The sequence below is a fragment of the Alosa sapidissima genome, chromosome 5, assembly GCF_018492685.1.
Source record: "Alosa sapidissima isolate fAloSap1 chromosome 5, fAloSap1.pri, whole genome shotgun sequence".
Classification (NCBI taxonomy): domain Eukaryota; kingdom Metazoa; phylum Chordata; class Actinopteri; order Clupeiformes; family Clupeidae; genus Alosa; species Alosa sapidissima.
The window spans coordinates 31,231,098-31,244,270 of NC_055961.1; the positions used below are offsets into that span (position 1 = coordinate 31,231,098).

The 13,173-nt window shown below is 41.5% G+C and overlaps 1 protein-coding gene across 1 annotated transcript; it reads left to right on the forward strand.

Annotated features, from left to right (window-relative positions):
- Nucleotides 1-1,433: 1,433 nt before the first annotated feature.
- On the forward strand, nt 1,434-12,396 carry vkorc1l1 (vitamin K epoxide reductase complex, subunit 1-like 1). Its single transcript, XM_042091728.1, has 3 exons — nt 1,434-1,696; nt 6,640-6,749; nt 9,392-12,396. The coding sequence occupies exons 1-3, from the start codon at nt 1,506-1,508 to the stop codon at nt 9,616-9,618; spliced, it is 528 nt and encodes a 175-aa protein (XP_041947662.1). The 5' UTR covers nt 1,434-1,505; the 3' UTR covers nt 9,619-12,396.
- The last annotated feature ends 777 nt before the right edge of the window (nt 12,397-13,173 follow it).

Consider the following 13,173-nt stretch of genomic DNA (forward strand, 5'->3'; position numbering starts at 1 on the left):
ACCCTACTGAACCTTCAGTGTAGGCTAACCATTGATGCAATTAAATTTCAATTTAATTTCACTTACAAGCGCCAAAAGATTACACATGTCTCATGGCGCTTTACAGAGTGTTAAAACATTCAGAGAGAGAACATGAGTAACAGGGGCGAGGAAAACCCCCTAGAATTGGAAATACATAGGAAGAAACCTCGAGCAGATCCACGCCTCAAGGGCCTGACCCATCTGTCTAGGGTCAGTTACATGGCAGTAAGGTCTGTACATGATAATTAGGGACTTCAGGTGCGATGAGGGCCAAACACAAGGATGGCTGATGGCTGGTTTACCTCACAAGTGAGGTAAAGGTGAAGAAAGACAGATATAGAGTGGGTTAGTATTATTATAAGGCATTATGGTTAATATTAAGTAGTATATGATACTACTGTATATAGTGTTATACTAAAGAGAGAAAAGGCAAGAGAGGGAGAGTTGAGAGAGCAAGGGGGAGAAGAGGGAGTTGAACAGCAAGACAGAGAGAAGGAGGGAGAGAAGAGGGGTTGTATGGCGTGACACATGAAAAGTCCATGACAGCGCTATACTATAGCAGCATAATAGTGAAGGGTAGTCAGCACCAGCGCAGGTATGGTCAGTGACCACCATTGCACGCATGACTGGGGTGCCAGCCACACAACGACACAGCAGGGTGGTCCATTCCAAAAAAAACCTGAGGTGGTTGAAGTTCCACACTGCACCATACCTAACTATTGGAAGCACTAAAGAGGTTTTAAGTCTAGACTTAAAAATAGGGAGGGTGTCTGCTAATCGAATTTAGGGAGGGAGAGAGATTATTCCAGAGGAGGGGTGCACAATTTCCAGTGAGTATTTATCATCACCCTGGTCTAGGCCTACATAATTTTTCCATGATAAGAGATATAGGTGCTCTCTCTGAATGCAGGCTTACCAGGCTTTACAGTCTGTTAGCTTATGGTATAGTAGCACAAGCAGTCAGCACTGTAAAACCTACATACTGTCTAAAACACTGAATCTGAAGTGCCTATCAAAATAGAGGGCAGACTACTAGGTTATAACCGTATGGCTGAGGTAATTGGTGTCTGATGGCAAAGATGAGTTAGGCCTGCCAGTGTATAGGCTAGCCTGCATAAGGTCAACATAATTTTGATTTGTCAAATGAAGCCCAAATGTGATTTTTCAGCACCCAGTAGGCTAATAAGGACTTAATACAACACTTTTATCAAAAAGGTGGGCGTAGATTAAATATCTGGTCCGGCAATTGCGGGTGTGGGACTACCGCTTTGTCAAATTCTTCATAATTTGTGTCAAACCTTTGAGAGCCAATGATATGGAATTCCTACTTTTGTTATGTAAGCACAGTTAGCCCCTAGTGGACGAGAGGTGGCGAGACGGGTGACACGCCCCTGGTGGACTTGCACATCCTGACGCTTTTACACGTAGCAGAACTCGTAGCCCTCAATGGTAGGAGGCTGCGTGTGAGAGCAAGGCCGGGAAAAATGGCGGCGCCCGTCCTGAGAGTGTCCACCCCTCGATGGGAAAGAATAGTCAGGTTCCTTGTATGCCTACTTGGCATTATGTTATCTTTATACGCCTTTCATGTAGAACGAGAAAACGAAAAGGACTCGAATTATCGGGCACTATGCGACTTGAGCAACTCAATAAGCTGTTCCAAAGTCTTCACCTCCAGGTACTGTAACGTTCAATTCAATGGGCTGAGGCGCTATTTGTAAGTGAGTTAGCAGCGTTAGCTGGCTATTAGCTTACTGAAACAGCGGTCTTTGGTCGTAGCTAACATTACTTACCATACAAGCATACAGGTTAATACATTTCAGCACGCGTTTTGCAAGGTGACGTTCATTTTCTGACTGATGTGTTTGTCAGTCGGTGCATTATTTACTTATTAAACGATATGAAATGTTTACAGTAACATTCATTTTGCATAGCTAGCTACTAAGCAGCTAGCATAACCAGTTAACATTAGCTATTTGCCCAATTGACACTCTAGCTAGCTGCTAAAGTGGTTATATATCAGCAAGGTAGCTTAGTTATGCTGTTTAACTGGCATTATTTTGCTATTATGCCTTGAAATACTGTCAATGCTTGATCTGAATATACGTTTGTCATCAACCGATCATTCAGCTGGCTAACACCAGTTCATTGTGGTTTAATAACTAACGTTAGCTATCGCTAGCTATGATAACTGGTAGCAAATCTAAGTTAGCCATGTCATGTTGAACCGCTTTAACCCTCTCTGGCTTGAGGTATTTCGCTTTGCTTATTCAGTTATCTTTGATTTGTCTCTCCCCCCGACTTTCCAACCAAACGAGTTTTATTTCACTGCGGCCTATCGTAGTTTATGTTTATGAGAAAACGATCCTGAGGTTATTCGATGCATATGATTGGCGGCGAAAGGCGCAGTCAGCCTCCAGAGCCTGTGGCTTGAGAGTGATGACGCCGTGTAAGGACCAATGCACCATACTTTATGATCTAAAATGACTACTTTTATCGTGCACTTTATCGTCTCCTCACTCTCACACTCTATAGATTAACTCGTAACTTCATTCATATAAGAACATGTGAAATGTCACCCTGTTCTTTCTTAGCTACATGTAATGTCTGACAGTGTTCATAATCTGTCTGGGTTCTCACATTCATAATTTGGTTATGGGGTTGTGATAAAAGGTTGTTGCGAAATGTTTTTCTTGTCATTTGGGTCAAATTACTATTTACTAGCACACTGACCACATTTGTTCCGATAACACAACATACTTGAGTGTTTGATAATGCCACATGCAGGCATGTCCTTAATAATTTCAAATGCTTTAGGCCTACATTTTCTGCTTGTATTAGTGCTGCCTACCTATGTGTGACTGTAGTTTGTTATGTTGAAAGTTAGTTAGTCTGTTCTTTTTTTGGGAGTGTCATGAGGAAGACTCTGCTGATCTTTTCGCTCTTTTTCAAGCAAACTCAGCTTCAGGGGCCTGTCATGTGAGTTAAATCATGGAGATGGCCTACAAGTTTAGGTGAAAAATGAAGGTCTATTTGTTTTATTCTAGCAGAAATGAAATTGTCCTTGACTTCTGTATAATGACAATAAATAGGCTACTTTACGGGAAATCATTTTACTCTAAAAGTAGGCTACTGGTTTTTACACAGGTAATCATTACAGACATGCTGAAGCACACCAAATTGAACAAAATCAGTAAATAGTTTGATACATTAAATTAAATCATCTGTATCTATGTATAACATGTAAATCAGTATCCTTGCCCTGTGATTTGTGTCTTTGGGATGCTTCTGTAGAGAGCCAGAGAGTCTGAGGGCATTGATCACAACAATCTCTGGAGAGTTTATCATGTGACGGCCTGTAACTATGTTAAGAGTTGTACCAACTGGAGAATGTTCTGTTGAAAGAGGTTATTCCTTCAGAGGGAAGAGGTAGTCTCATTTTTCTCTAACCAAAAAAAATACAACATAGCTATTCTGTTACAGTTCTTCTTTTCAAGGATTTGTCATTCCTGTTTTGGAGCCATGGTGGTGAGTTGGGCTTGTGTCACAGCCAGTGTCGTCAGCACCTAGAAAATGTTGGTGTCCCAGTGTTTCCCACAGAATTGAATTCCATTTGTGGTGGTTGGTTTTGCAGAATTAACTTGAATACAACAGTTTTTAACAATTAGCACAGTGTGGTTATGATGCTAACCAGATTTAAGCACAATTTAGTACAACCTGGAAAATCATTGTGTGGTGGTCAAAGTTGATATTGTGGTGGGCCGCCACAAATAGGTCAATGTATGGGAAACACTATGTCCAGTTGTAAGACTAACTTAAACTGCATAAGGTCGCTCAAGTCAAATGGTTTAGGCACGGACAAGTTTGACATAATAAGGAACACCGAGTTCTAGTACACACTACAGACACACACTATACTATGGCTTTTCCTGATTCACTGTGAAATTGTGTAATTTGGTGAAATTACAGTGTTTCCCATACATTGACTAATCTGTGGCGGGGCGCCATTAAATCAAAACCGGCCGCCACACATTAATATTCTATGTTTAATTCAATTTAATTTAATTTAAATTAAATATAAGATCAAATCCTTGCAGCTGTTCTTTTTACACACGCAGCCTTTCCTTGCCCAGCCCCGCTTTCTCTCGTAGCCCGCTGCCCCTCCTCTGCATGTGCATTTAACAAAATATTCACGATTGTTGAAGGATTGTTGTTGCCACATAGAAGCATTGCATAGAAGACGTCTGGCTAAATTGCTATTAAATCCGCTTAGCATCGTGACCATGCTGCGCAAATTTGTTCAAAACTGCTGCATTGAAGTTAACTCTGCTAAGGTCTTATCACATGTAGGCTACATTGAGGAGACTAAGTTAAGTTATGCAATCAAGCAGTATCTCAAAGCTAACATTAGAATACTGTTTGGATGTCTTAGCATGCTTAGCCTACTTACAGCTGCTTGTCAATTTCGTTGAAGGGCTCATTTTATTGACTCTGACACTGAATGTTTGCAAAATCCCGATGTAAATGGAAAAGTGTTTTCCAAAATTCAAAAGTGCTTGTCCCAAGGAGAAGTACGAACCTTTATTTTAACTATGAAGAAAACGTTATGAATTGCATCATCCACACATCAGCAGCCTTTTAACTGTGTTACAATCATAATTGCAAGGGTTCCCTCACGAACGTCTTAAAGTGACAAGCCCCCCCCCCCCCCCACCCCGTTGTCCAAGTCAGCTACCGCCACACATTGAATCCAATTCTTAATTAGTGTGTGCACCGCATGCTAAAGGGGAATGCTTCATCGAATCATAGCTTATTAGATTACCAGCAACGGTAGTTAAAGGAAGCTATTGCTATTTAGGGAGATTGAAACATTTTATGAAGGAGCAGAGGAACATTTTTCAATGAAAGAGTAATTAGATTCACATAATGCTGAGAAGTTGTTTCAAACAGTGTGATTGAGCTTATGTGCTGCTGAGACACAAAACTAGTATACTTGTACTGTAGACACATATCTCAGACACTCAGATCTGTGCTGCGTAAACAAAGACATTTTGGAGTATATTTAAACCCTGAGAAATTCTGAATTCACAGCATCTAAATGCCTTGCAACTGAAAAGACAGAAAGCTGTTTGTCACTGATCATTTATAACTTATATACTGCATAATCAGTTGTGTCCGACACAGACAGTTGATTCTGCACATTCAGACAGATCATTCTGCATGCATTTGTCAGTTATTTTAAAATAAAGAAAATGCAAATTGGCACAGCTGCTGTGTTCACCCACCTGTAGAGAAAGATCAGTGTGCCTCGGGACCTTAACCACGCTGAACGAATGAGGCCCGAAAGTAGTGAAGTGCCTCAGGTGAAGGTGGTTCAGCTGTATATCAGATGTTTTGACAAAAGGGTCAGCATGGGGTATTGTGGTCTTTGTGTAGCACCTTTTTGAAACTGTGAATTACACTGCTACACTCTGGGGTGACATCAGGTTGTCTTATGAATTATATAATTACAAAACAGTACCAAGCACATTGCTTTTGATCCAATGTATCAGATGTGAATGGCTTGGCACAATACAGCAGTACCCATGCAACTGGAATGTGTCTAATCACTTTATTAGGTAGATTACATAGGAACTAGCTCAGGCTATAACATCTTGCGTAATAAACTGTCCGGTAGTTCCATACCTCAATCCCAGTAACCCTCTGCATGCATTGTTAATGTCTCGATTTCACCGAAGAAGAAAAATTTAACCAATGATCGTAAGAGCTGTGTCTGACCGCTTCAGTAAATCAGAGAAGGTTTTTGTCAATATTTTATAGATATTAACTCAAGTCACCCTTCACTGCACATTTTAATACAGATTTAGGACAGGTCCTAAAAGCATGTTGATCAAAGTCCACCCTCAACAATTCAATGGCGTGATTTCTGAGAGGAAGCAGGGAGTGGTCTGGAGCCACCGAACGAGGGCCCGGGGGTTGCGTCACAGGCCCTTCCAGCCGGAGTAGTAGATTATCTTCTGTTCGCTGACTGGAACAGGCAGAGCTGGCCAAGCCAGATGAACTCTACAAGAACATGACTTGTAGGGCCCAGCGGAACAAAGGTTATTCAGTTACCAGAGGTTACAGAGGATTTATAGTGTGATGTGATAGGATGAGTTCTTGGTCGTGTAGGTGGGGTTATTTTGTGCTCTCTGTGTGTTTGTTGGTTTTCTTTGTTGTTTGTTTTAAACAAAGAGGAAGAATCGTTACATGATTATTATTTACCCCCTGTGTCCAAGAGCACCCAACATACTTTTGGATACACGAGATACCAGTTGTCTGTTTTCAAGTGTCAGTTGAACAGAAAAAATGACTTGAGGTTTTAAATTGAAATTTGGCAAGGCTATTTTGGAAATAAAAAAATTACAAAAGAGGGAAACTTCTCCTTTAAACCAGAATTGCCCCAGGTTTTACACATTATTCTGCATTTGCATTTAATAATTGTGTCCTGCATAAATGAAATATATCTTCCCTGTGTCATGTGGAATATGTCTGCACTATGAAAAAGCCCCAACAGAGCTGTCCCGCATCACCAACTCTTATTTATTTATTTATATTCGTTATTTATGATCTCTGTTCCAGATGGGGGCGAGGATTCGGGCTCTTGGGCTCCATCTTTGGAAATGACAGCGCGATGAACCAGCCAAACAGTGTGTACGGAATCATCTTTTACATCTTGCAGCTGTTGCTTGGTGAGTATGTCTTGTTGCCAGGTTAACAGTAGCTAAGAGTTTTCTTGACAGAAATGTAGTTGGGTTTTTTGTACGAGTATGTATCAGTCATAGGATCTTTGTCTGCATCTGTTCCACTGCCCACACAAACCAGTTGTTGGTTAAAATGTGCTGTGTTTGTGTAAAGTATATGTGGCGTGTATGTGTAAAGTATATGTTTAGTCAATCTGCTCTTCAAGAATGGTGTGGTGGCTTGGTGTCCAAGCCTGTGAAACTAATACAGAAAGCTACTGTGGACAATTAGCAGCTGTAAAGCCACAGTACTGCAGCCCACACATGTGATGGCCCACTAGCACAGAACTACTGGCCTCCTGTGTGTTGTGATGCCATGATGAGTGGAAAAACTGGGGAAATGAAGATTTTGTTGACTCGTCCTGCTATGAAACACCCTTTGAGGCGACAGATGGCATAGTCAAAACCCATTTCATACGTGAAGCAACTCTGGGAGCTGCTGGATATTTTGGATTCTGACCCTTGCCTTTAATTCTGATATGAAGAACTCCCAACTTGCTAAATAACGGTTTCTTTGAAGTGTCACCAAGCATCTTATTTCATTTTTTAACATTGGCTGCTCCTTTCTATTATGAGGTGGATTGTGGTCGTCTCCAGGTCAGTGGGTGAAGGCTCAAAAGTTGGTGCGTAATCTGAGATGTGCTTACACAGCGGCTCTTAACTTCGAGCCCACAACTGTTCATGTCTCTCAGACGTGTTCTCTTTTTAAGGAATCTTGCACCTTGCGTGCAGCTGTCCAACGTCAGATTGATAGGTACTCTACAGCTCAACCTGTGGCAACAGGCACAGTGCAACATGCGTGCATGTGAACATTTCAGTGGTCGCTCAAACGCTTAGTTCTCAGGTGATACCGTATATGGGTTCTGACTACTGCTGTCCACAATTAACCCAGTGGGCAGAGAGTTCATCATTGGAGCACACCATTGACTAGGCCACTGGAAGCCCACCACAGGGATGAGTTTTAAAGCGTCAGGTCATTGTCCATATCCAGGTACTTTTGCCCTGGAATTATTATGTGCTGTTTCTGGCACCTGTGCGTTCACATGAGCGTTCATACCAAACAGGCTTTCTTCCATATCTAACTGTGTGGTATGAAGTTTGTCAGGACAGTATTGGGAGTCAAATGGCCATTCAAATGTGATCCCAAAGATAGCCATACAAGTTCTCCCCTGGTGGCCTTATCAGGCATGAATGAATGATAACAAATATAACCTGATGATTTGCTTTCATAAAAGCATTCAGTATGTGGGGCCTATAGAGATGAAACTGATTAAGACCCATATATCTGAAGGCATTTATGGCTCTACTTTGAATCATCATGGGCTGATCGAGGTTGCATTGGTCGTTGGATCCGTTTGGAGTATAGGTCCAGCCATTTAACCGTTGCCTCTTGTGTTAAACTTCATACGTGCTGCCTCATGCTGTCCTTGTTAGAGCTGCGCTCTGTCTGTCCCCCCTTGCCTTAATGAAATCTCGTCCCTATAAATAGCCAGCTAACAGCACACGTGTATGTGTGTGTTAAATGTCCTTTATACGGCAACAGCCCTCTATGAAGGAGGGACAGAGGAGACCCCCCCCCCCCCCTTCTGGCTCTCTGTGTCTCGCTGGAGTGGGGAAAAGGTCACTCGCTCTCTGCTGACACATCAGTGAGGGGGCGGCTTGGTGGAGGGCCCAGAGAGCTCGAGTGAGCGAGCGGACACCTGGATGGGCGTGATGCAACCTTCAGCACCGCCGTACCCTATCCCTGGCTTCAGTGTGAAAAGGACAGGTTGTGTGTGTGTGTGCGTGCGTGCGTGCGTGCGTGTGTGTGGGTGGGTGTGTGCTTGTGTGTGTGTGTTGCCCTGTCAGATGTCTGAATTTGAACTTTATTTATATGACTCAGAGCACACCCAGATAAGCCAGGCTCACACTGTAGGGACCTTGAGGTAAAATATCATCTTGTGTTCCCTCTCAATAATCCTTGTCACTTCGAATGCTTCAGTCAAAAACATAGTCACCATACGTTCCCATACTTGATTTGGAAAATATTAGCTTAAAGAATTATTCCTTATCCATTAGGTTTTTATTTGCTTGGCAGGGTGACCCGAACATTTGCAACATGTTGGAATTGACTGTAGATTCATATTTCCTCCCCCCCTCCTTTTTTCCTTCATGAACTCTAAACAAAAACCCTTCAGGCCCTGCTGGTCGGTGGGAACAGTAACGGACCTATTTTAATTGAATGAAGATGCTTCCTATACAGACGTGCACTAATAAGGTTCTTGTTGTTGATGGGATTAGGGGATATGTGAATAGTGCCGGTCATATTTCGGTGACTGAGATTCCCCCCAGTCACGTTTAAGCTTAGTGTAGTCCTTGGCCAGTGTGTGAATAAGTGCACATGTACTGTATCTGTGTGTCATTTTGTGATTACCCAAGTGTGTGTTTGAACAATGTTGAGTGCAGTGTGTGTGTGTGTGTGTGTGTGAGAGAGAGAGAGTGCGTGTGCGCGTGCATAAAGCCATGTGCATGTGCACAAGTGTGATAGGTACCAGGTGCAGTGTGTGTGTGCACTCCCAAGGCTCTGACCCCTTATGTGTGTGTGTGTGTAGGAATGACGGTGAGTGCCATGGCAGCCCTGATCCTCATGAGTACGTCCATCGCCTCGGTGATGGGATCCCTCTACCTGGGGTACATTCTCTACTTCGTTCTGAAGGACTTCTGCGTCATCTGTGTCACCACATATGCACTGAACTTCATTCTCTTTGTCCTCAACTATAAGCGACTTGTTTACTTGAATGAGGCTTGGAAGCAACAGCTTCAAGCCAAGCGGGACTGAGAGGAAAAAACAACAAACAAGGAAAAAAAAAAATGTGACCTGAACTTTTGACTTGCCACCAGGAGACCTTGCTTCCATACAATGTTCATTCTGTGTCTAAAAAAAAATTGTGAAAAATTAGGGGCCAGAGATCACAAGTCGCAAAAACAAAGGAAGGATTTAAAAACGGAAAAAATATCTATTTGTCCATATTCGCTTTGTTAGATTCCCTTACTCTACCCAAAACGAATACTCATATAAGGGATGGGGTTAAAAGAAGAAAAGAAAAACAAAAAGAAGCACTTGCAGAATCTCCAGTGCTGATCATGGATGACCTCCTGCTACTGAAGAGAAAGTCGAGGCCGAGAGAAGCGAGAGACATCGGTGCAACAGGACGAGGCGTGGCGATTACTTGAAACCAAGGGGACAGTCCTGCTCCCAGTTTCCCAAACTGTACTGAGAGAAGACTAATTATGGGTTCAACAAAAATAAACATGCATGATCATGAGGTTACTGTACAGTTCTCTGATATGATTCCACAACGAGATATAAGGATTAACATCAACAAAAAAATGTAATTTCTTATGTTTACAGTGATTTTTTTTCGAGGAGGACCACTAATTTTAAAAACATGGGAGAATGTGAGACCTTGTGTTCATCGGTTCCCTTGTCCTTTTTTCTTTTGTTATTTTTTTTGTTTTTTTATTGTTGTTTTTTTTTTTGCAATCTGTAAATAGCTGCTGAGCAATATTCCAAGCTAGATTGTGTTTTAGTGTAAAGGATAAAACAGATGTAAAGGATAAAAAAAGAACAAAAAAAATCTGAACTAAGGAGAAGCATTGTGAAGTCATCTGGGTGAACAGGTGTGATTATGTGCATGCACTAAGTGAGTCCCTCACGGTGAGCAAACAGGTATACTGTCGCTTGGATGCGTTCAGAACACCTACCACTTGAGGTTTGACATGATCTGAACAACCTCTATTTGAGTCTTTCCTCCAGTCTTCAGGGCCAGAGTTTCTTTCCCCCCTGTCTCTTTCTCCCTTTCCCTGACCCCTTTCTTCTGCTAAGCCTACTCTCCAGAATAGCGCCTTCGTCTGTATTTTGTTTCTGAAACCTTGTAAATATTTTTTGTTCCAAGCATTCCTGACACACAGGAGGAGAACCATTAGACTTATGTGCCTAACAGAACCTTGATGTGAAAATACCTTCACTTCGTCTTCTCCCCATTATTCACTTTCCGCAGTCACTGTCTCATGACCTCTTGCATTTTTTGTAATACTGTACTTTACATTGTTTCTTAAAGTGGTTAACATTGAAAGCGTACACCACAACTACTACACATCCCCCTTAAAGTGTGCATTTGAATAACCTGCTGACGGATGGTGAGGATATGGTAAAAGGATACGACAGTAAACAGCTCTGAACTTTTTATTTTGTATGCAACATGTCATACTAGCTTCAGTAATTTATTAGATGTTATGAGTATGTTTTCACTGCTGTAATCAAGGTCTAGATCCCTCCCATAGTGGTCTAATGTGTTTTGCTGTGTTTTTGAATTTGAAACAACATTACCCACAATGCCCGGTGCCCTAGCCACTACCTCTCAGTATTGTCCCTATTTGATAACATCCCAAGCTTTTAGGAGTAGCTACAGAAGATGCCAGCAGAAACAGCTTTTAGATATCATAGCGCCTTGTTACTGGTTGACGGTCTATCATGGTAAACGAGATGTGCTCCCCTTCCTACCAGAGGGCATGATATCAGGAGCAAGCGGCGCAACATTTACTTGTCTGTGTTTTGTGTCCTAGATCAATCTAACTAATAACTGTTGGATTGGTTCTAGTTGGCCATTTGGTGTCCCACACAGCAGAGCGCGGATGTCAGTGTTCATGTGTATTACTGCTTCTGAATTGGGTGTCAAAAAAGATGTGCACATTAATTTTTTTTCACAGTTGTCTTTTTGGTCAGGGGTTTCTCACTGTAAATCCATGTGAAATTCCTGGTGAATAAAGTCTGTCTCTTTGTGCTAAAATACAGCTTTTTCCATTCACCTATGGTTGAAAGGACTAGCCAGAGAGATTAGTCAATGACCGATTGCTGCGTGTTCCGCTCGACTTTATTGTTTTAAGTTGATCTTTGTGAAAAGTTTTTATCTGCACTAGAAACGCTGGAAAGAGAATGTTGCAGATCTTGTATGTCCACACGTTTAATAACACCTTTTAAAGGCAGACCATTACTCATGATTACAGCTTATCAGCATGTGTCAAAGAAACTGCTACCATGGGCCTGAGCATAAAGAGCAAGGACTTGTTGCCTTTTCGTCCGAGTCCTGTGAGAACCCTCAGCATATTACTGCTTCTTGACTGCTCCGAATGACAAATACACTTTTAATTATGAAGACACTACAATTAGCAAAAACCTGTTTTCATGGCATCCAAAAAATGGCTAAATCAGATCAAAATAACTTTTAAATTCAGGCAAAACTCGACCTGAGAGGTGTTGTGTTCATATGTAGCTCACAATGTGAACCTCAAAATTTAGCAAGCAAAAGAGTTGCTGCAGTCATGATGTCCACTAGAAGTGCCTTCTGTATGTCCACTGGGCCTTGGCCAGGTCAGAGCTGCAGCACAGCCTTGTTGGTCCAGCTGACAGGAATAGGCACTCCTGCTTGCCTTGGAGAAGGTATGTGCAGATGAGATTGGAGGTCATTTTACAGATGTGTAATGTAACATGCGTATTGGATGTCCGTTAGCAGAGGCCCACCAAAAAAAAAACAACCAATAAAAGACGTAAAATAAACATTGTCTGGCGTTACACTAGTTGCTGTGTTTTTCTGTTTTCCCACATACCATTTTTTTTATTTTCCTCACATTTTCATCTGATTTAGAGGTAGCATATTTTATTGACTATTGATACCTTGTATCCCAATATCTGTGAAAAGTCGATTCCTTATGTCTTGTCAGGCTAGTGAGTTTTTCTTTCAATGTGATGGGGCTGTGTTGTGAAATCTAGCCCTTTAGCTGTCTAGACTGTTAACATTATAGGTTATTTTAGCAAACAAAACAAAAAACAAGGATTGGAAGTCTGGGGTCCCTTGTCATCGTTGATTGACACTTTTTAAAAATCAAGGGTTTCTTTTTATTTTGGAGGAAAACTGTGTTTAGGTTTGCTTCTGTATTTGCCAAATATAAGTTTAAGAAAATAAATGCTGTATTTTCTTACATGGAAAAGTGTTACAAGAACAGGAGAACAGTGCAGAAAAACAATCGGATAAAATCCACCTTCTTAACTGTTTGAAGAGCAATTTGGAGAGAATACACTTCAGTGAACTATAAAAAATAATCATCTCATTGTTGTGTGGAAATGGTCTACCATTAAAACATTCCCTCAGAAAAATAAGACCTCTGCTCCCTCTTTTGTCTGTTGCTGTTGAGGTGGACAGTCCAGTATGTGGACTATATACACTATATATAGTATAGTTTTCTTTCTAATCCAGTGTGTGCATTAGTTTTCTTGAATGCTACTTTAGTCATTAGCTTCCAAAATCACAAAATCATTTTATTAAATTTTATTGAT